At 40.4% G+C, this 24,588-nt stretch overlaps 1 protein-coding gene across 3 annotated transcripts in view; it reads left to right on the top strand.

The window, feature by feature from the left end:
• Positions 1–932: 932 nt before the first annotated feature.
• TRPM7 (transient receptor potential cation channel subfamily M member 7) overlaps positions 933–24,588 on the top strand; it is a 133,217-nt gene continuing 109,561 nt past the window's right edge. The window contains exon 1 of one of the 3 annotated variants that reach the window (XM_073211842.1): positions 933–2,870. In XM_073211842.1, coding sequence (XP_073067943.1) covers positions 2,868–2,870 — 3 coding nt within the window. In that variant the 5' untranslated portion in view covers positions 933–2,867. The remainder of the gene's footprint in view (positions 2,871–24,588) is intronic. The other 2 variants (XR_005062048.2, XM_037021067.2) reach the window with 2 other exon arrangements.

The following is a 24,588-nucleotide window of genomic DNA, read 5'->3' as shown; positions in this document are numbered from 1 at the left end:
GGACCGCTCTCTTGCATGCATCCTACCTAATGGATAAGATTTGCCTATGCTGTTGTCATTAAAACATGTATCTTATTGCCCTTAAGGTTATTTTCTTCTACAGTCCCTGTGACTGGGACCTTCCCTGTAGTTGCAGCTGCTGCATGATGAGTGCTCTGGACTTCCTATCTGTTCAGCTACTGGCTGCCTGTGGAATGGGTGAGCGATGGACTTAATCTGCATAGGATTTTGAACCTAGCTGAATCCTCTGGCTTAAGGATTATCATGATTTTATTGCTGTTGTTATTATATGTTATTAGTCTGGTTACAGTGCTCCAGCTTTCTCACACAGGGGACATTGCAGAAGATTGGGAATGAGCAGTTTGTGAGGCGAGATTTCTGGAGGGGTGGGCTGTGGATAAATTGCAGTATTTCCAGAATCTCTTTCCTGGCCTTAGAGCCTCTCTATGTCAATAGGTGTTTCTAAGGGGTGGAGAGAAAGAATCCACTTCCATATCAATATTATAAGGCGGAGCGAAGGCATATCTGGACCACAGAGGTGTGGTGGGGTCCTTTTGCAGCTAGGTTGGTAGAGACATGGGCAAGCAGAAGTAGATGACTGCTTGTTAGCAATAAACGGGTTTCTCCCACTTTATTTCTCCCTTTGACTCATTTCAGCTTCAGAGGTTATTTGCCCCAGGCTGGGAACATATTTTCCCCCTGGAGTTACAAGATGCCATAGACTAAAATGAAAACAGAGCTCCTATGTGAAAGATGTGAGAGAGTGAGCATTTAATGAACATTTTTTGAAATACTCAATTTATCCAACTCGTTCATCACTGAACATTGAATAGGATTGTTCCTGACATATTCTTAGGAACTCAGTTCTTTTTTTTAAATAAATATATTCATCCTCCAGAATTGATTGCTCACTGAGTCAGCATATGTGAATTTCAGGGCTTCTCATTACCTGTAAATTAGGATTTTTTTTCATTAATTTAGTTAAGGAATAATCCTATTCCCCATTTCTAACTCTAAACTAAATACTCCAATTTATCAAGAGTTCTGGAGATCAAATGTTATGGAGCTATTCTTGTTTCCTTCCTACATCATCCAAGCAAGAGGTGAAGCACTTGTGGCTATGAAAAACCAGAGTCACAAAGATTGAGGAAAACAAAGCACTCTTATTTCATTGTATTTTGATTTTCTGGTTTGTCTCCACCTTCTAGATTATAAATTCCTTAAAGGCCCAGCTGAGATCCAGAAAACAAACATTATTCAATGTAAGCATAAATTAGCCAAGATCCCTGCCCCAAGGGGCTGGTAATTTAGTAGGGAAGTTATGCCACCTGTAGTAAAATTTTTTTAACCTTTGTCCTGCTGGACCTGTCAGATAGGGAAGGAACACCTAATACCTCAAGACTGATTATAAGCATGACCAAAGCTTGCTAGGGAAAACCATGGGTGGGTCACATTTGCTGGAGAGAATATCCTACTTCAGTGAATTGTGGGTGGTAACATTTAAGAGGTTATAGTTGTGCTGAAAGAAGCCAGACCTACCTTGCTCCCCAAAAGAGTAGAATATTGTATAAATCCATTATATAAGACCCTAGACTATGCAAATTTTTCTGTGGTGAGAGGAAAGCAGGTCAGTAGCTACTAAGGGGTGGGGTTTGGAGGGAGGGATTATAAAGGACAGGAGAAACTTGGGGGTGATATATATATGTTCACTGTCTTGATTATAATTTTATAGGTGTACACATTTGTCAATACTTGGCAAATTGTACATTTAAATATGTGAGGTGATTTTATGTCAATTATTCCTCAATAAAGCTGTTTTTTAAAAAGAGGTAAGAGAGTGGGTCAGAAGATAGATAAAATAGAGATAAGATCATAGTGATTCAGAAGGTATTTAAGTTTTTTGGAAGTAGGAAGGTGCTGTGTCAAAAGCAACATTTAGTTAACTATCACTACTGGTCAGAACTGGGTTGATGTGATAGCAAAGGAAAAGGAAAGACAGAAGGGTCACGTATGAAGCTAGAGAACAACCTAGTCTTCGGTTAAGGTGTGTGATGTGTGTGTGTCTGCGGCCCATATCTGTGGAGGGAAAGGACGGTGCCTCTAGTTAAACCCAGGAGAATTTTTGCTGGCATAAAGAGGGGAAGTTAAAGGAAGACCATGACTCGGGCCATGATGATGATTCTGCATTTTGGACGAGGTGACAGTAATATTCAAGGTCTCTACCCTAATTGGGACAGAGGAGTCTGGGAAACATTGCTGGAGGGCGCAGGCACAAGCCAGGCCCAGCTAAATGCGGTGAGCCCATGCTCGAACTCCCGGCTGAATCCCGGCCACCTGGAACCTTAACCCTCAACTACTGCTCCCTCGAGTTCCATTCCCAGAGCTGAGAGATGTTTGTGCAAGTCCCGCCTGGGAATCCAAAGGAGAACGGGGGAGAACACCCCACCCATCCAACGCTACTTGGCGGGCTGGGGTTGCGCGCGCTCGTGCCCGGCGACTGCGCGCGGCGCGCAGGGAGGCGGCCTAGAAGTGAGGGAACGCGCGCCCTTCACGTGACCCGGCCCGCGGGCGGCGACGCAGACGACGCGCCCCTCACGTGGTCTGTCTCCAACCCCGTCGCCTGCGGAGGCGGGCGCGGGCGCGTCCCTGTGGCGGGTCACCCGGAGGAGTTGGTCGTACAATTATGAAAGACTCGGCTTCTGCTGCTAGCGCCGGAGCTGAGTTAGTTCTGAGAAGGTTTCCCTGGGCTGTCCTTGTCCGGCGGCCTCTGCTGCCGCCTCCGGAGACGCTTCCCGATAGATGGCTGCAGGCCGCGGAGGAGGAGGTGGTGGAGTTGCTGCCCTTCCGGAGTCCGCCCCGTGAGGAGAATGGTACTAGACCCACGCAGGCCCGGGGGTTGGGGGGGATGACCCTGGGGGTAGCGGGCTGGGAAGGGGCAGGACTCGGCAGGCAAGTGTTTGTAGGAAGCCGCGCTTCCTGGGGCGAAGGACCCCCCGCATGCCTTGATGCTTCCGGACTTGCCCTGGCGGGACGGGAGTGAAGTTCGTTTCGGGGTGAGGGGCAGGAAGCAGGTAGCCACCCGGCGCTCCAGCCCGTCGCGGGAACCGCCTGAGCGCAGACCCGGCTGCAGCGAGGGCCCCGGAGGCGGCGGAGGCGCGAGCCCGGGAGTACCTGGTTGAACTGAGAGGCCGCAGCTCGCCAGACGCAGCGCTCAGTCTCCCAGCGCCGCATCTCCGGGGAGCGCGCTTCTCCTGGCGCCAGTTGCTGGCAGATAAGGAAGCCAAATGCTGTGCTCAAGTTCGGCGTGGAAAGGGAGGGAGACTTGGGAGGGAACAAAAAAGGAATAGAGGGCACGGGGTTGGAGCGCTGCCTGGTTTGCTGCGCAGCAGATACTCCACAGGTACATTTTACTTCTGGAGCCAGCGGGGAGGGATTTGACGGTATTGACCGTAGATCTGCTTTGTAAATTTCCTTAGCAAGAATTCACGATTTTACTGCGGCGCAGTTGTAGGTAGCGAGGCGGTGTTTTGTCCAGATTTTATGTCGAACTACCTCATCCATTGCCCTAGAGAAGGGTTTGGTCGTGTTTTAAACCGAAGGTGCAGTGTGGAGAGAGGGATGTGGTGCATTGCAGCTTCTAGTAGGGCTTTTTTGTTAGAGCCAGGAATCAAATTTAGAGAGTTCTTACAAAGAAAGTCATTTAGGTCTGGGATTTGAACAGCGGGTGTGGGGTAGGTATTTCTGCTCAGTACTTGAACTTGATAGGCTTCATGCAAACAACTCTCTGCTGGAGTTTGGCAGGTTTTATTTCTCTAGAAGCTAATTCCAGTGACATACAAAACGGAAACGACATGGTTGTGCTTTGAATTTATAGTGCGCTTTCCAGTATTTCCTACCTTCTGTGGTAATTAAAGGCAGTAAAAACGTCACTTCACCTTTTCTAATTTTAAAAGAAAGTGTTAAGTACCTCTACGGACGCTGAAATTTTAAATGTATTAGCAGATTTTAAGAGAACCTATTTTGGTAGGGGGAAAGTTGAATCAAAGTGCTTTTTGTTTAAAAAACATCATTAATACCGACTCTTAAGTGTTGTGTCTTTTAGATGGTAAATAGCATAGATTTGAAATAACATTTCAGTATTTTGAAAAATTTTTTTAGATACGTTAGAAAATGGAAATGAAGATGACTCACCATGTTCAAAGCCATTGCTCCCTAATATTTTATTAAAATAACCATTGATTGTTTATAGTTCATGATGCGTGATCAAAACCGAAAGTTTCTGTGATGTGACTGCCCTTGCACTGTTCACCATATAAGAACTTATTCACTATGTAAGAACTTGTTCATCATGTAAGAACTTGTTCGTTACGCTTTAGAAGATTGGAGACTGTTGAGAATTAGGCTTGGGGTTGATTAATGATTGTGCATTGAGTCCCCTATACAGAATTTTATTGTTGTTAACAACCATTTGATCAATAAATATGAGAGATGCCCTCTCAAAAAAAAAAATGTCGTAACATCTACCTCCTAGGCCCTTTGAGAGGATTCTCAGAAAATTTAATTTTGTTTTTAAGTTGTATGTGTTGAAATAAATTTGAAGTCAAAATAAAAAAAAAAATGACCAGACAACTTTGTATCTGGTGACTATCTAGTGAAAGTCTGTATTTTCTTAGTCTTATGTCAGGTGCTTTTAAATCCAGCCTCTTAATGTCTTACTGGCTACATACTTTGAAACTTAGCCTTCAAAAAATTAAGATGTGGTCTGAGTTGCTCCTGTTTCTGTTATCTTTCCATTTATGTCCAGTTTCTGTTATAACAGATGGACTCCCCTGAGTTTGTATACATAAATTGTGCACAGTATTTGGCACCTAGTATGATCTCAGTATTGGTTGTACATCCTGTTTAACAATCCTGTTGATTCTACAGAGAGAAATTTTCACTTTAAACTTTGAAATTAAGAGTCTGCTTGAGTCCTGGCTGTGATTGAGTTGTTTGATTTTTCTTTACAATTTCCAATTAAGTTATACTGAAACCTTAGGATAATCTAAGACTGAGGTTCTTTAACAATGGTAATTTGTTAAGCATCCTCAACTTCTAGGTCAACGCTGTGATCTAAAAGTTCACGTACAATTCTTACTGTAAACTTTTACTTTAAGGCATTTACTTCTGGTAATCAGTTACTTTGTTGCTAAAAGAAAGCATCCGTATTCTTCTGCAATTCTAAAAAGCTTAAACACCAGTCAACTGACCAAAAACAATACAAAATACCAAGAACTGCTCTTTAAAAAACTGGAGTTAATCAAATTTGTACAAAATTATCTACCATGGCTACTGGAAATATTTATTTTATTCATTTGGCAATCATTTGTTTAGTGTTTAATATATTCCAAGCACTATGGGAGGCCCTGGAGTGGCAAAGATAATGATAGACAAGTTTCCCGCTCTCAAACAGCTTAAGTTCTAGTTATTTTTAAAAGCTCTACCTGTCCATTGTCAATGGAAGATGCATACATTACTTCATAAAACAAACATTTAGTGTCTACTATGTTGCAGGAGCTGTGACTTTTAATAGTCTTGAAGAGCATATGATTTGCAAAAGACAAAGGATAGTGTGATACTATTGCATAGATTACTGTGAAAGTACAGAGTAATCAGAAGGGAAAGTCTGGGTAGACTTGCGAAGGAGCTAATAGCAGAGGTGAGTCTTACAGAGTCAGTAGGAATTTGAATTAACCTGGAAATAGGGGTATTGAATATGTGGTTTGAGTCTAAGGGAACTGAGCTTGAGAAGAGCATCTGCAGCATATTCTGTGAACTACTGTTTGGAATGAGCGGAATATGGGATGATTTGGGGTACTGGTGGGAGTGTTATAAAGATAAGCAAGGACCAGATTTCTGAGGGCATTGTATGTCATACAAAGGAATTGGAGTTTTATTCCGGAGATGTTGGGGATCCACTTAAGGAAACAATGTGGAGGGTGAATAGGTGTGTGTATGAAAAGCATAAAAAGGAGGCTATAGCCTAAAAGCATGTGTATGAAAAGCATAAAAAGAAGGCTCAAAATGTTGAGGGCTTGAAATAAAGTAGAAAAAAAGAAGAAACAGATTGAGATGTTTAGGGAGTTAGAATACTCAGAACTTGATACTTTCGTGGAGGGTTTTGTGTGTGTGTGCCCGCATGTGCATGTGTGCTTGTGCAAATGTCCATAACAAGAGCCATACATAAAGTTAAATATGTAATAGTTGAAATCGTAACTGTAAACGTGCAAATGTAATACTTAAAGACAATACTTAAATGTGCATTTTTGGGTTTGAAGGTCTGTTGCAAAATTTAAGTTTAAGATATTTTTGAGCATAGATGTTTTTGATATTCTTTCTCTTTAACATTCTGATATGGGAAATTTCAAACATATAAAGCTATGATTCTAAATGAATCACTATATACCCATAACCAATTTCAACAGTTTGAAACATGTGAATTTTATTTCTAATATTATCCTCCCAAGAATCCCTCAACTGGTGGTTTAAAAGCAAATCCTAGACATATTTTTGTCTATAAATGCTTCATTGTGTGTATCTCTAAAAAGATAAGGACTCTTACATCCATAGTACTATTAGCACACATAAGAAAAATTAATAATTCTTTAAAACATTAAATATTCAGATGTTTTTTATTTGGTTTGTTTGAATCAGGATTCAAAGAATCCACACAGCAGTTGGTTGATAATAAGTTTTTCAGTGTCTAGTACCCCTCCTTTTTTTTTTTTTTTTGTCTTGTCATTTACCATTTATTTAATGAAAAAAATTCAGATCATTTGCCCTGTAAAGTTTCCCACAGTTTGGATTTTGTGAATGCATTTGTATAGTTGTGTGCAACATGTCCTTTCTCCTATTTCCTGTGACCTAATGGTTAATCTAAAGACTTGATCAGATTCTAGTTTGATATTTTGGCAGGAATACTTAACAGGTAGTGCTGTGTACTTGGGATTGCATCACAGTAAGAGGCCCATGCTGTCTGGTTTTCTTTTTTGGATATTAAGTTTAACCTGTGGAGTGGTGGTGTCAGCTGCCTGATCTTTCAGTTTTGAATTTCTCTGTCAGATAACGTGTTAGAAGTAGCTGTTAGGAAAGAGTATAAAACCTAAATGTGATTTATTCCCACTAAGATGTTTAACATTTTAACAGTAAGGTATTAACAAAGGGCCACGTGGTGGAAGCTGCTCAGGCTGAGGGTGGGGATGGGGAAATTAATAAGGGCCTGACTATACCTGTTTGAGTTTTTTTTAACCTACCAATAAGAATAAGACAAATGTAAAAGAAAGATATAACGGGCTTAGGCAACGTCTGGGGAAGACTGTGAACCCTGTAGTACTCAGCCAATGAGGAACCAGGGGAGGGACTCGTGCACTAGGAGATAAATTATTGGCGCCAAACTCCCCAGGTGTGCCTGCCCACCAGACATCCGATTGTGCAAGACCATCATTAAAGCCTCGCTCGACCCGCTGTTCTCTTTGTCTCCGTGTCCACTTATTAAATTTGGACCAGTGAGTGTGTTTCTCACAATTCGGGGGCTCGTCCGGGATCCTCTTGCCTGTGCGAGGTGGGGGCCCAAGCGGAGTGGGAAGACGCGTCCCGCCCGGCTTTGGGCGGCCCGCTTTGTCTGGGCATCTCACCTTTGCATGGAAGCCGAGGGGAGACCCGAGACTGTTGTGCAGAGACAGCGTGACCGACACAGGGGAGAAAACGCAGGCACTGCGGCAACCAGGCAACCTCGTGCACGAGCAAAGGTAGAAAAATTGGGCTATAAGTACTGCCTTGGTGGTTGGGCATTTTTCAGAGGTCGAGTGTGTGTGGCTGAGATGTGTAATCTCGGGGTGTGTGCAAGAAACTTCCATTATGGGGGGGTTGAGTACACAGAGGACTCAGACACAGGGACCTCTTGAAGGATGGGAAGTACAAATTCTAGGCCTAGGGAAGCAGAGAAAGGGAACCAGATGAGCTCCCTTAGAATTCACCCCAGATAGCCTGCTGGGGTGAATGTTGCGATACTGGGAGGATGCCTCCTGTACCGGGTTAAGGACAAACAAGATGATCAAATTTTGCTGTTTTGTCTGGATTAAAGTTATATCAGATGAAAACTGCCTTTGCCAGGTTTGAGTTATTTTTTTATGGTAATAAAGCTTCCAGTTCACCTGAGGAATCTGTTAGTTACCAAGGGCACTTCCCCTATTTCCCCTCAACACCAGGGAAGGGAAAGAGACCTCCCAGGACAAGCCCTGGTGTTGGGAGAGCGTTGTGTGTTTTCCTCAGTCCCTTTCCCCACCGCAGTCGCAGCGGGGTTGAGGGACAGGGACACAGCGGTGAGGCGGAGTGAGAGTTTTGTTTGGAGTTACTCCTGGAGAGAGAAAGTGAGGTCGCCTCAGCAGGGAGGGGCACCCTGAGAGGTTGGAAAGAGAAAGTTTGAAGTTAAGAGGTTGTGCACTTTGAGGGTGCTGGCGGCCTCAGAGAGAGGAGTGCCCCAGGGGTTGGGGGTTCCCTTTTTAAGGATTCTTTAGGAGTGTGGCAGGCACCTGGAGGTGTAGACTTGTTAGGTGGTCTCAAGTATCTTAGTGAGACATTATATTTCTTATCAGTCCTCTGGGTAATTCTGCAAAATTAGCTTTAACACAAGAAATGTACTGCCTTTAGTCCCCTCCCAGGATAGCAGCTTCCTGGTTTGGGAGCATATCAGGCACTAGCTGCCCTTCTTCCAAGGGGGGCAGAGTTATTGTCTGTTTGCTAATGATTAAGTTGAGAATCCTGCTTCTTGACCTCCTGGGTATTAAAATGCAATCTTTGGGATGAAATCTTTGCTATGTGGCTTACAGCTGCACCTGCATGCCAAATTGATTGCCTGGGTTGCAGACTATTTGGGGTCAGAAAGAAAAAAAATAAATAGCATATAGGTAAGTTAAAAAAATAAGAAAAAAGAAGAGGCTGGGCCTGTATGATTAACATAATAAAGACAGGCTGTGCTGAGTTACCCTCCTTTATCTGAGGAATATTCAAACATTCCAGGCCAAGTTGCTCCTGTCTTTTTGAGCTTTAATTAACTCTGGGTCTTTTTAGTGGAGTTTCATGGCCTTTTTCTCTTTCCACCCCACTCATATCTCATATCAACAGGCATTCAGAGGTGGAAAGAAGTATGGCTTTAGTTCATTTGCATCTTTCCTCAGGGGTGGAGAGAAATTCATCTCCATATCAATGGGTGATTACCTGGGCAACGGAGGGGGCTTACCTGTACCTGAGAGGTGAGGTGGAGGGCTGGTTTTCAGCTGATACTGGAACCTGAAAGCGAGAAACAGTCCCAGACTGCAGCTTGTGAGTAGTAAATAGATTTTAAACTTTATTTCTCCCTTTGATTTCAGTTTTTAGAGGTATTTTGCCCCAGGATTTCCTCTCCCCGGACTTAACAATGTAAAAAGGACTTAGAGTTTCCCCTTGCCTTCTGGAGAGTCCACCAGGAATCCCAAGACGTTTCCATTGAGAGAGGTCCCACTAGGACAAGGGGAAATTTGTTAATGCTCCCCTCACGGGTACTGAGGTGAGAAGTTTTAAGCATTGCTAGAAGATCCCCTTGGCCTAGTGGACCCACTAGATCAATTCCTGAGACCTAATATGTATACTTAGGTTGAACTGATGTCCATCATGAATATCCTATTCCCTGGTGGTGGTGGTGGGGTGATCAGGAGAGCTGCTGTGTCCATTTGGGAACAAAAACACCCACCGGGCCAGGGTGTCCAGTCAGCGGAACAAAAGTTCCCAAATGTAGATCCTAAATGGGGTAATAATAATCTAGAGGATAGAATTAAAATGCAGGATCTTCGAGGGCTAATTATAAAGGGAATTAGGGAATCCGCCCCAAGATCTCAAAATGTTTCTAAGGTGTTTGAAGTCCAATGGGAAAAGGAAGAGACCCCAACTGCATTTTCATAGAGACTCAGGGACCAGATGAGAAAATATTCAGAACTTGACCCAGAAGCTCAGGTAGGACAGGATCTTTTAAAAGTCAATTTTGTAATCAAAAATTGGCCAGCTATATCTAAGAAATTACAGAATTTAGATGGATGGAATGAAAAACCTAGAGAAGAATTACTGAGAGAAGCCCAAAAAGTGTTAGAAGAGAGGCTCGAAGCTTGTATTTCAAATTGTTGGAGGGAGAGCCAGACCCTCTCCAATGGACCCAGCGGAACTGCAAATTCTAGAGAAATTGAAAGCAATCCTTAGTCACCACCCCAGTCCTGGCACTCCTATCATTAGAGAAGCTGTTTTCACTAGTTTGTTACTGTTGAACAAGGTTCTCTGTAGGGTTTTGACCCAAGCCTGGGGAGGAAAGAAACAAACAGTAGCCTTTATGTCTAAACTGTTGGACCCAGTCTCTTGAGGAGGGACTGAATGCGTTTAGGCCATTGCAGCCACGACCTTACTGGTGGAAGAGAGCAGGAAATTAACTTGGAGGAACCCTCACGGTCAGTAGTCCTCACCAGATTCGGGTCATACTTAACTTAATCAGTGGGTTGGGTGCTGGCTAATAGATTCTACTTGAAAAAGATGACCTGATCTTAACCGCAGACACCTGTCTCAATCCGACCAGCTACTTATGTGCAGGAGAAGCTGAAGGCCAGTCAGAATTGAGCCATAGTTACATAGCCCTCATAGAATATCAGACTTGGAGTAATCCATACCTTTGGAAAAATTTGGACAGAAAGAGGCCTTATGCACAGTAAAGGAAAGGAATTAATTCATGGGGAATAATTAAGGAGGTTCTGGAAAATCTTGTACTTCCAGGTGAGATTTCTATAACGCATGTGAATGGTCACCAGAAAGGAAGTTCTTCTGAAGCTACGGGTAATAGGATTGCTGATGTAGTTGCTAAAGAGGCTGCATCTGAGGATGAAATTAGATTTTTGAACCTCACCCCAAATATCCGTAAAATCTCATTGATCCCAAAGTTTTCCAAGAAGGAGATTAAGAAGCTACAGGAGGTGGGGGCATCTCGAGATGAGAAAGGGCAGTGGACGTTACCAGATGGGAGAGAAATGATGGGCCAGCCTATTATGAAAGAGCTGATGAACATGTTACATAGGAGGAGCCATTGGGGTCCTCAGGCGATGTGTGATGCTTTGCTAAAGGTTTATGGGTGTATTAGTATTTACACCTTTACTAAACAGGTTTGTAAGAGCTGCATAACATGCCAAAGAATTACTAAGAAGTGTATGAGAAAGCCAGTATCTGGAGAGAGACTCCCAGGAATAAGACCATTCCAAAGTATTCAGATTGACTTTACTGAGATGCGGAAAGTGGGAAAGCTTAAATATTTAGTAGTGATTGTTGACCATCTCACTGGATGGGTGGAGGCCCACTCATTAGCAGGATCAGTGATAAAGTTACTTTTAGAGCAAGTTATTCCTAGGTTTGACTTAACAGAAAATGTTGATTCAGATAATGGGAGTCATTTTACTTCAAAAGTACTACAGGGAATAATGATTATTATGAGCTACCATATCTGGGAAGGGCAACAGACTTGCCCACTATGGAAACAAAAGATCAGTTTTTAAGAGAATATGTGCTGGCCATGTCTTCTAACTTCTCTCAAGCTGAAAGGACTCCTGACCCAGACTCCCCCGCTTGAGTTCTTCGCTCACTGCTTCCAGCCTAGAGATCTGGTGTTAGTAAAATCCTGGAAAGAAGATGGACTCCAGCCAACTGGGAAGGCCCCGCCCAAGTGCTCCTGATCACGGAGACTGCAGTGAGGACGGCTGAAAAGGGTTGGACTCATTACACCAAAGAAACTGATCTGGGGACAAAACAGAATTGGCAGGTGTCCCAGGTGGCGAACCAACCCTTAAGGCTGAAACTAAAAAGAACCTAAAATGCTAACTTTTTTCCTAACTGTATTTCACAGGCAAGTCACAGGAAGCCCTAAAATGGGAAGAACTCCTGGTTATCCTGTCAAACTGGTAATCAATATTACTAAAACATCAAGCCCCAAACCATTAGGTTTGATGCTTGTCAGATTCTCTCTTGTGGTGACCTAAATGACCAAAAAGAGCTTTCTGGAGATAATAAGTATCTCTGTCCTGAATAGACAAATCTTAATAGAATAAAAAGACAATAGGCCCCCATGTCCAAGGTGGAGCAGTGTTTGGTAAACTACCCAGTTTCAAGGGTGGACGGCCCCTCATGCAGCAGAAAAATCTTTAAAAAGAAAGCTCCACTTAGCTAAAGGAATTCCTCCTGACAATTGCCAGGACAGATAGTGTAACCCCCTTTTATTAAGTATACATAAACCTCAAGACTTAGACTCAGACCCTGTAATTGTCCCTCATGTTTACGGACTCAGTGCAGATCTCATTGGAGTAGATCCCGTGGGAAGGTTTGGTCTTAATTTAATCAAAGGCAAGACTTCACCCATAGTGACCACCCCCAATCCTGAGAGAAATAACAAGCCAGAGCTTCCCCATAATGACCCTAGACTAGTTACTGAAACAGAGATAAAATATCTAAAACAGACTCTTGAAATAGAGACAGGTTATGGAGACACCAATGCCTGGGTAGAGTGGGTTAAATTCTCAGTACTCACTTCGAATAAAAGCGATTTTTACGCATGTGCTGCTGGATGGCCACAGGTGTAGGTGGTCCTGGTCCCTCTCTGTTGGGACACAGACCCCACTGAGATGAACTGCATGTTGGCCCTGTACCAGGACAAGGACGCTTGGGGAAATGAGACTTGCAGGGGCTTGTCTTTACTCTTTCATGCACTAAAGAAGTCAGACCCGAGGGCAATCCCCTCTTTTTCTATAGGGAAGATGAATCACTCCTCATGCCTCTCTAGGCAAGGGGAAGGTTTCAAAACTCCTGTGGGGAACTACTGACTTGTACCCATGTCCTAAATGTCTCTAAAGAGGGCAACTTCTCGAAATTATGCATCCCCTGAGTGAATGTTTGGTGGTACTGTGGAAAGGGGAACCTGCGCTACTCGTTGCCACCCACCTGGATTAGGACTTGTGCTTTAGTCTAATTGGCCATTCCATTTACCCTGGCATTTCTCTCCACACCCAATGAAAACAAAAATTTTTTTCATAGAAGTTATAGATCATTACAAGGCACCACTTTAGCTAATGAATTAGCTGAAAACTGGCACCAGTGACCCTTTTATAGACTGGTTGGAAAGATGGTTTGGAAAATAGAAAGGTATAGTTGCCTGTTTTGACATCCCTTGTTACAGTTGCGAGACTTAACTGCTATAGGATGCTGTATCATCCCTTTTGTGAGAGACTTGACCCAAAAGCTTATAAAGGCAGCCATAAACAAGCAAATACCTATGACCTACACCCAAAATAATCTTATTAGAAGAAAATTTGAACTATGAGGAAGAGAGTAAAAAGCTATTAGAGAAATTTGAGAAAGGACCAAGCGTAAATTATAATACATTACTGGGAATATAATCAGAAATTCTTAAATAAAAAGAGGGGAGAACTGTTAGGAAAGTATAAACCTAAATGTGATTTATTCCCACTAGGATGTTTAACATTTTAACAGTAAGGTATTAACAAAGGGTCACATGGTGGAAGCTGCTCAGGCTGAGGGTGGGGGTGGGGGAATTGATAAGGGCCTGGCTATACCTGTTTGAGTTTTTTTTAACCTACCAATAAGAATAAGACAAATGTAAAAGAAAGATATAACGGGCTTAGGCAACGTCTGGGGAAGACTGTGAACCCTGTAGTACTCAGCCAATGAGGAACCAGGGGAGGGACTCGCGCACTAGGAGATAAATTATTGGCGCCAAACTCCCCAGGTGTGCCTGCCCACCAGATACCCGATCTTGCAAGATCGTCATTAAAGCCTCGCTCGGCTATTCTCTTTGTCTCTGTGTCCACTTATTGAATTTGGACCAGTGAGTGTGTTTCTCACAGTAGCCATTGATGATTGTTGTCATTGATCATTATTTCATTCTGGGTTTCTCTTTCTCCTTTCTTTTTGGGGAACCTTTCATCATACAGTTAAATTTTAGTCTCATATGGCTGTTTTAAGTTTGGTACCTGGAGGCAAAATTCAAGTTGGGATTAGTTTAGAATATGAACATCATTTGGTTATCTGTGGAGATCTGAACTGAGTCATTAATGTGAATGTATATAAAAGAACTTAGATGTGTGTCACTTTTAGAAGGGGCTTTGCAATTATTAGATTAGTTTGAATATGAATGAAATGTTTGACTTGGAGAATTGGATTTCTTCTAGTTTATCTTTATAAAAAATGGTTGACTCTAATTTGTCCTGGGAGTTCTGTGTGCTTCTGTGGTCTGAGAGGCCATTTCCTCCCCCAGTTTGGGGAAATTTTCCGCAATTATTTCTTCAAAGACATTTTCTATCCCTTTTTCTCTCTCTTCTTCTCTGGTACTCCTATAATGTGAATATTGTTCCATTTTGATTGGTCACACAGTTCTCTTAATATTCTTTCATTCCTGGAGATCCTTTTATCTCTCTGCGTCAGCTTCTCTGATTTCTAGTCCATTTATGGTCTCTTGCATCTCGTCCATTCTGCTTTGAAGTCCTTCCAGAGATTGTTTTATTTCTGTATTCTCCTTCCTTATCTCTTGCATGTTTCTCCCCTTCGCGAGGCACTGGGTTCTCACGGGTGTGGATGTAGTCTGGCTGTTGTCCTGTATCTTCTGGTCTCTCTTTTAGGGATAGTTGCATTTGTTGTATTTTCAAAAACATGTTTTTGGGAGGAGATTCCCACTGTCCTACTCAGGCTGCCATCTTGGCTCCGCCAGTTGGCTCTAATTTGAATTCAGTTAGTACTTAACGGGTATTTTGTTGTCCCTTTGGTTCAGTTCATCTTGGATTTAGAAAATACTCTATTTTTTTTAGTGTGTTTAGTTTCCTAACCATTTAAAGGCTTTTGAACCTTGTTTAAATTTTGATGTGTGAAGGTAAGCTCTTTTAAGTTAGTAGGCTTGGCTCTTGACCTAAGCATCTTTGCCAAGTGACACTCTTTCATTAGCATCATTGTTAACCTTCTCTGTCTGTAAAAGGCAAATGATAATCTTTCCTCTACTTGACCTCAGAGTAATATCAGGATTCTGTGAAACACCGTTTGTCCCTTGTTGTATCAAGAAAACATGTTAATAACTTAACACTTCAACTGTCTAGTTGTCAGACTTCTGGAAACCTCAACCTTTGGAAACCCAGCTTTTCATGGAAAGAAAAAAAAGCTTTTGAGCCAAGCAGTTATTAGGCATATAGCAACCTTGAGCCTAGAGATCACTGAATAGAAAATAATGTGCAAAGTGAAATTTAGTAGGTTTAGTTATCTACTTTCCTTTGACAGTTTGGTGGTACATTGGGAATGACAGAATTATCTGAGAAGCAGACAGTTACTATGAGGAGGAAACTGGAAAAACATTGACTAGAAAGATGGGACTCTAAATTACCCTTCTGTATGTGAACGGTCTTCCTTTTCTTTAAGTATAATTTACCATCCCCAATACCTAGAAGGGACTTTAACTAAGAAAAGTGTGTAATAGACTGTAGACAAATTTTCAAAATCGTAGTTAACATGTACTAGCATTTAGCTGGGACCATGTTCTAAATGCTTTCTTTACATATGTCAATTACATATATTACTCTCTCAAGAAAAGTCCATGACAAATATACATTGTTTTTTTTCCTCTGTTTGTATAGGAATGGAGAAGCAAAATCACTCACCAGAGGTCACAAGGGCAATAACTGGTAGAGTAGGTATTGACTTGCCAAATTTTAGGAACTTGAAGAAGGATCTTGATATTCAAGGGCATGTATATTTGTGAGATCTCAGGTGTTAAGTAAAAAAGTTAAGGTCATTTAAAAAATGTGTTACCTTTAAAACATTTTTGTTATATCATACTCTCTTCAAATGGTATAACACCTACTAGAATTTCCTTTATTACCAAATTTCTGTGTAATAACCTTAGGTAGGTTATTCATAACTCAGGTGCATACACTGTATTTTGATGAAATGCAGGGACTTACTAGTCTGTTAGAATCTGTAGTAGGTCAAAAAAGTCATTAATTTAGATAGATTTCTGTGATGGGTAGAACTCCTTAAAAACTGTAGAAACCTGTCATGAGTGTACCAACATCATCTTACTACGAAGAGGTGGAGAATAGGTTGATATGGTTTATTTGCAATATGAAGGCTTGAGTTTTGTAATACAGAATGTCCTTATATTTTCTTTAGATGTCTCTTTTTCAGGTTAATATTTGTGGCAGGATCTGAAAACATCAGTGAACTTGATATATGTAATGGATCCATTTAATTCAGTGGCTTCTGTTGCTTTGTGAAAATTATTTTATTAGATAACAAGGAGCTGGTAATACAAATGAAGAATTTAAATTGTACTCTTTGAGTACAGGTGCTCAAATTTTTTAAATTAAAGTTTATAGTTTGAGTTTTTGGTAATTGTTTTTTTGTTACATAATTCACATAATGAAAGTGTGATCATAATATAGCAGATATCCATATACTTAATACCCAGCTTAAGAAATAAGTACTACATAGAATATTTTAAGAAAAAAGATAAAATTGAAACCTCCCATGTACCCCATCAAGATCCCATTCTACTTTCCACTTCTGCAGTCATAACTACCCCAAGTTTAGCCTTTATTGTTCATGCTTTTTGTGTGTGTGTATGTATGCTTTTGTAGTCACAAAGAGTGTATATACATAGTTTTTTTGGTAGTACTAAGCTTTATATATATGGAATTATATACATCTCTTTATAGACCTTGTTTTTTTCTTTTTAATCAACATTAGGTTTTGGGGATTTATTCATACATACAAGGTCTAGTTCATTCCTGTTAGCTGCAATTTACTGTTACTGTGGACATGTAGGTTCTTTGCAGTTTTTACAAATAATGCATCATTCTTATGTGTGTCATCTTATGAACAAGTGTGAGAATTTTTCTGGAATGTATGTATCTAGCAGTTTAATTGAGGGTCATAGGGTAGGTGCATCTTCAACTGTAAGGATATTGCCAAAATGTTGACCAAAGTAGTTCTGTGGTTTACACTCCCTATAGAAGTATATTAAGAGTTCCTATTTTCTTCAACATCTTTGCCAACACTTAGTTTACTAGATTCTTTTATTTTGCCAGGCTCATGAATCTGAGAAATAGTTGCGTATTGTTTTAATTTGCATGTCCCTTGCCACTAATAATATTGAGTGTTATTTCAGGTTACAAGTTTTGTGTTAATGGTTGTCTCCTTTCTGGTTACTTGCCTGTGTATAACCTTTGCTCAGTTCCCTGTTGTATTATCTTTTTCTTACTTGTAGTTCTTTATGAATCCTGGATACCATTCTTTTTATGAGCTGCAAGTATTTTCTCCAATCTGTAGCTTTTTGATTTTTGATTTTGTTATTGGCAGGCTGCTTATTCTTAGGTTGTTGATGTACATTGATTTTTAATTTTAGTGTAATTTATCAGTATTTTCTTTAGAGCATGTACTTTTTCATATCCCGAGGTCATAAAGTTTTGCTCTTTGCATTTAAAAAAAAATTTTTTTTAGGAGAGCAAGGTATAAGCTTTTATTTAGAAATAAAGTGAGAGGAAAGAGCTCCTGGCTCATGCCGGGAAGGGACAGGAGAGCCCCTGCTCTTTGCATTTTATTTTGATCATTCTGGTATTTCTTTTTGGATCTAGTGTGAGAGTTTATATACATATAGTTTAATATTTCATATTTTCTCCTGATTTGTATTGCCCTATCATGCACCAGATTTCCTTACATGCAAGTTTGTTTCTAAGCAGGTCATTCCATTCTTCTGTTTGCCTTCCTTTGTGTCAATTCATTTATTTTGATTTTTTGGCAACATACTTATCTTTTTAATCCTGAGAAGATGAGTTTTGATCCCTTTTCATTTTACTAATACTTCTTTATATGAAAATGAATTACTCTAGGTAAGACTTTGTCTAGAATACCTGAGGGAAAAAATACTGTTTGAGTTAAGTTGAGGTTGGTGACTTTTTAAACTGTGTGGCAAGTCTTCAGTTATTTAAAATCATGGACACCATTGTATGGTATGATAGCAACTGGTCACACTTCTCTTTGTCAAACATTTTTTTTTTGCAATTCATTCTTTTTAATTAGAACATTTCAAACCCACAGGAAAGTTGAAAGAATAATGCAACAAATACCCATATATTCCTTTACCTAGACTCAACAACTGACAAGTTTTCACCATACCTCACTTCGTATATATATATATATATACATATATATACATACACCTTATATGTATACATATACATTTATTTGTACACTTCTCTTTATCCAACCATCCCAAACTGGGATTTCCATATCATGACATTTTGCCCTTAAAAATTTCAGCTTACATCTCTCAAGGACAAGAACATTCTCCTACATAAGCACAACACCATGATCACACCTAGGGAAATCAACAGTACAATAAATCACAAACATTGAGTCCATACTCAGATTTCCCAAACTGTCCCCAAAATGTCCATCATAGCAGATTATTCTGGGATCCGGAATCCAGTCAGAGTGTAAGCTCTGCATTTGGCTGTCAAATCTCTACTTTTCTCCAGTGTAGACTCCTCCACTGTCTCATTCTGATATTGATGGTACTGGGTCGTTTAACAAGCCTAGGCTATTTGTCCTGCAGAATGTCCCATATTCTTGATGAATGACTATTTTCTTGGGATTAGATTCAGGTGACATTCCTGACAAGACCACATATAGGCTGTGATGTGCGTCTTCCACTGCATCTCATCTCAGGAGACACAAGTCAGGCCACTTCATGATTGGCAATGCTAAGGTACAGCTATTAGTTAAGGTGAGACTACCATTGTAGTCTTCACTGCAACAGTATATTTCTCTCCCTGCTATTATAAATGGTCTGTTGGTAATACTTTGAAAAAAAGTGAATATCCTATTCCCCAACAACCATCTTACCCAATGGCTTCAGCATCCATTAGTGATTCTTAGCTTAATCTGCCATTACATGGAGGGCTTCAAAATGGGAATTTTTCTAATTCTGTCATTATTTCTACACTTATTTGTTGACACTGTTTTATAAAGAACAGTTTTCCTCTTCCCACCCACCCCCTTTTTTCTGTCTCCTTGTCTTTTAAACTGTCACTATGGATTTACAGATTTTTTTTTTCATTTCCCCTGCTATAATCCAATATCATTTGGGGTCAGGAGATGGGGTGATCATAATGGGTTTTCTCTGAAGGGAGCATCTTCAAGTTGCCTCCTACATCCTTTCCATATAATCCCATTTATCTTGGTGCAGTTTCCTACTTTGTGACACAAGGTGCTCTAGGCCAACCTGTGCTTTCCTTGCCTCTGACTTGGAATCAGCATCTCTCCATGGAGCCTGATGTTTTTAGTAGGACATGGTACTTAGAAACCAAAATCCAGGTGCTACGTGTGCTCTCAACTTCAGTTTTTTTTTTTTGAGAGGGCATCTCTCATATTTATTGATCAAATGGTTGTTAACAATAAAATTCTGTATAGGGGAGTCAATGCTCAATGCACAATCATTAATCCACCCCAAGCCTAATTCTCGTCAGTCTCCAATCTTCTGAAGCATAACGAACAAGTTTTTACATGGTGAACAAATTCTTACATAGGGAATAAGTTCTTACATGGTGAACAGTACAAGGGCACTCATCACAGAAACTTTCGGTTTTGATCATGCATTATGAACTATAAACAGTCAGGTCAAATATGAATATTTGTTTGATTTTTATACTTGATTTATATGTGGATCCCACATTTCTCCCGTTATTATTATTATTATTATTTTTAATAAAATGCTGAAGTGGTAGGTAGATGCAAGATAAAGGTAGAAAACATAGTTTAGTGTTGTAAGAGAGCAAATGTAGATGATCAGGTGTGTGCCTGTAGACTATGTGTTAATCCAAGCTAGACAAGGGCAATAAAATGTCCACGGATGCAGAAGATTTCTCTCAAAATGGGGGGTAATGTTCTAAGCCTCACCTCTGTTGATCCCCAATTTCTCACCTGATGGCCCCCCTGCGACTGTGCCTGTCTTAGGTTGTTCCTCCCTTGAGGAATCTTACCCATCTCTGGCTAACCAGTCATCTTCCAGGGCTATACAGGGAAATGTAAAGTTGGTAAGTGAGAGAGAAGCCATATTGTTTGAAAAGGTTAGCTTTTTACTTCTTTGCAGATTTATGCCCTGTGGCTTCTATGCCCAGCATTTGTCTTGAGGTATCTTTACCACTTGGAGGAATTATGATACTCAGTAAATTCGATATGAGGCACAAATTCTATTTAAGGGTTGTAATTAGGAAGGAAGAAGAAAAGCTATAGAAGTAGCAGATGGAAGAAAACTTGGGAAGATTGATTATTTCTTTGACATATCTTCTTGTAGAGTAACATAAGCATGTGTAGGTTTAAACTACTAATTAAATTGCATATACACATTAACATAGGAATACAGCTACATAACCAAAGCAGACCTACAATTACCAGCCATCTCCAGTGAAACCAAAAAAAACCAGTTAGGCACCCTAGGCATTTGTGGAAACTTATCAATGGTATGATGGATATTGTCTAACTGAATTTGAATAGTTTGAGAAAAATCAGATAAATTTAAACAACACATTCCTGGGAATTGTTCACATCCCATATGTTCTTTTAACAGTAGATAGTCTATAGTCACAAGATTTTGGAGCACTGCAACTTGCACTTCTCCTAATTCTTGGTTGAGTTCCGATAGTATAGATCCAATCAAATTTGTTGTTTTACTGTATGCACAGGCCAGCTTAGATATCTCCTTCATTCCAATGGCAAGTCCAGGAACTGGTGGGATGAATACAGCTACAACTGCAACAGCGCCAGGGTCTTTGTTGAAGTTTTTGATGATCATCTTCTGGAATGACTCTTCCAGAGAATGTTGATGTTGGAAGTTCTTCATATCGTATCTTAATTCGTTTTCTGGGTAGCCAAATTTGGCTTTGATCCTCTGTATGAACACAAACAAACCCTTTGCCCACACTTTGATATGCCCTTTATACCATTGTGAAGAACTTACTGAAGATCACCGCACAGGAACTGCCTTTTTTTTTTTTTTTAAGAGAAAGGAATATTATCAGAAAAATGTATTAACATAGCTGATCATCTGACACCCTTTAAATGATCCAAATTAAGTATATTTAAAGCATGCATTAATCGTTGATTTACAGTTTTATCCTATCAGGGAGTTATACCCCTTTTCTTTTTTTTTTTTGTTATCATTAATCTACAATTACATGAAGAATATTATGTTTACTAGGCTCTCCCCTATATCAGGTTCCCCCCACAAACCCCTTTACAGTCACTGTCCATCAGCATAGCAAAATGTTGTAGAATCATTACTTGTCTTCTCTGTGTTGTACAGCTCTCCCCTTTCTCCCACCCCCCCATTATGCATGCTAATCATAATACACCCTTTCTTCTACCCCCCCTTATCCCTCCCTACCCACCCATCCTCCCCAGTCCCTTTCCCTTTGGTACCTGTTAGTCCATTCTTGGGTTCTGTGATTCTGCTGCTGTTTTGTTCTTCAGTTTTTCCTTTGTTCTTATACTCCACAGATGTGTGAAATCATTTGGTATTTCTCTTTCTCTGCTTGGCTTATATCACTGAGCATAATACCCTCTAGCTCCATCCATGTTGTTGCAAATGGTAGGATTTGTTTTCTTCTTATGGCTGAGTAATATTCCATTGTGTATTTGTACCATATCTTCTTTATCCATTCATCTACTGATGGACACTTAGGTTGCTTCCAATTCTTGGCTATTGTAAATAGTGCTGTGATAAACATAGGGGTGCATCTGTCTTTTTCAAACTTGATTGCTGCGTTCTTAGGGTAGATTCCTAGGAGTGGAATTCCTGGGTCAAATGTTAAGTCTATTTTGAGCATTTTGAGGAACCTCGATACTGCTTTCCACAATGGTTGAACTAATTTACATTCCCACCAGCAGTGTAGGAGGATTCCCCTTTCTCCACAACCTCGCCAACATTTGTTGTTGTTTGTGTTTTGGATGGTAGCCATCCTTACTGGTGTGAGGTGATACCTCTTTGTGGTTTTAATTTGCATTTCTCTGATAATTAGTGATGTGGAGCATCTTTTCATGTGTCTGTTGGCCATCTGTATTTCTTTTTTAGAGAACTGTCTGTTCAGTTCCTCTGCCCATATTTTGATTGGATTATTTGTTTTTTGTTTGTTGAGGTGGGTGAGCTCTTTATATATTTTGGACATCAAGCCTTTATCGGATCTGTCATTTACAAATATATTCTCCCATACTCTAGGGTACCTTTTTGTTCCATTGATGGTGTCTTACTGTACAGAAGCTTTTCAGCTTAATATAGTCCCACTTGTTCATTTTTGCTGTTGTTTTCCTTGCCCGGGGAGATATGTTCAAGAAGAGGTCACTCATTTTTATGTCTAAGAGGTTTTTGCCTATGTTTTTTTCTAAGAGTTTTATGGTTTCATGACTTACATTCACGTCTTTGATCCATTTTGAATATACTTTTGTGTATGGGGTTAGACAGTGGTCCGGTTTCATTCTCATACATGTAGCTGTCCAGTTTTGCCAGCACCATCTGTTGAAGAGACTGTCATTTTCCCATTGTATGTCCATGGCTCCTTTATCAAATATTAATTGACCATATATGTTTGGGTTAATGTCTAGAGTCTCTAATCTGTTCCACGGGTCTGTGGCTCTGTTCTTGGTGCCAGTACCAAATTGTCTTGATTACTATGGCTTTGTAGTAGAGCTTGAAGTTGGGGAGTGAGATCCCCCCTACTTTATTCTTCTTTCTCAGGGTTGCTTTGGCTATTCGGGGTCTTTGGTGTTTCCATATGAATTTTTGAATTATTTGTTCCAGTTCATTGAAGAATGTTGCTGGTAATTTGATAGGGATTGCATCAAATCTGTATATTGCTTTGGGCAGGATGGCCATTTTGACGATATTAATTCTTCCTAGCCAGGAGGATGGGATGAGTTTCCATTTGTTAGTGTCCCCTTTAATTTCTCTTAAGAGTGACTTGTAGTTTTCAGGGTATAGGTCTTTCACTTCTTTGGTTAGGTTTATTCCTAGGTATTTTATTCTTTATGATGCAATTGTGGATGGAGTTGTTTTCCTGATTTCTCTTTCTGTTGGTTCTTTGTTAGTATATAGGAAAGCCACAGATTTCTGTGTGTTAATTTTGTATCCTGCAACTTTGCTGCATTCCAATATCAGTTCTAGCAGTTTTTGAGTGGAGTCTTTGGGGTTTTTTATGTACAATATCATGTCATCTGCAAATAGTGACAGTTTAACTTCTTCTTTACCAATCTGGATTCCTTGTATTTCTTTGTTTTGTCTGATTGCCGTGGATAGGACCTGCAGTACTATGTTAAATAACAGTGGGGAGAGTGGGCATCCCTGTCTTGTTCCCGATCTCAGAGGAAAAGCTTTCAGCTTCTCGCTGTTCAGTATAATGTTGACTGTGGGTTTATCATATATGGCCTTTATTATGTTGAGGTACTTGCCCTCTATACCCATTTTGCTGAGAGTTTTTATCATGAATGGATGTTGAATTTTGTCAAATGCTTTTTCAGCATCCAAGGAGATAATCATGTGGTTTTTGTCTTTCTTTTTGTTGATGTGGTAGATGATGTTGATGGATTTTCGAATGTTGTACCATCCTTGCATCCCTCAGATGAATCCCACTTGGTCATGGTGTATGATCCTTTTGATTTATTTTTGAATTTGGTTTGCTAATATTTTGAGTATTTTTGCATGTACATTCATCAGCGATATTGGTCTGGAATTTTCCTTTTTGGTGGGTCTTTGCCTGGTTTTGGTATTAGGGTGATGTTGGCTTCATAGAATGAGTTTGGGAGTATTCCCTCCTCTTCTATTTTTTGGATCAATTTCAGTTTTACAATGCAATTTTAAACCAGTATGTTTCTAGGCCTCTGCTACCCATTCCTGGGATTACTGAGGCATTATGAGGCCTGAGAGCAATTGCATCATGATGCCAGAAGATGGTTAAACCTTCTTCCTGAGATGAGCTCCACTTTGGTCACCTTTCAAAAGCTGAAGGGTGATCCAAGCCTTCATTTGAGCTTACCCAAGAGATTTGTCTACACTGTGTTAAGTAACTTGCCCCACCCTCCTAAGAATACGAAGTCATAAGACGTTTTTGAACCCCACCCAAGAAAGAGAGAAGAATATTCTAAATCAGCTTTCATTTCTGAAAAACCTGGAGTTAGAGACTGATTTACTCTCCTGTGTCACTGTATTTTCATGGATGGGCATGTGTAAATTTTCTGAGCCTCGATTGTCTTTTCTTGTCCCCAGGAAAAATGTATTTCATGTAATAACTTACTCATATTGCTTTGTTTTCCATTCTGGAGTCTGGAAGTCCAGTATCAGTGTACCATCATGGCTGGGTGAAGCCCCTCTTCCAGGTTGCAAACTTTTCACTGTGCCTCACATGGTGTGAAAGGACTCTTTGGCAAGGATTTTCTATCCCATAAATCTAG

The sequence above is a fragment of the Manis javanica genome, chromosome 8 (assembly GCF_040802235.1).
Source record: "Manis javanica isolate MJ-LG chromosome 8, MJ_LKY, whole genome shotgun sequence".
Classification (NCBI taxonomy): domain Eukaryota; kingdom Metazoa; phylum Chordata; class Mammalia; order Pholidota; family Manidae; genus Manis; species Manis javanica.
The sequence above is the reverse complement of the archived record's forward strand: the minus strand, read 5'-3'. Positions and strand labels throughout refer to the sequence as shown.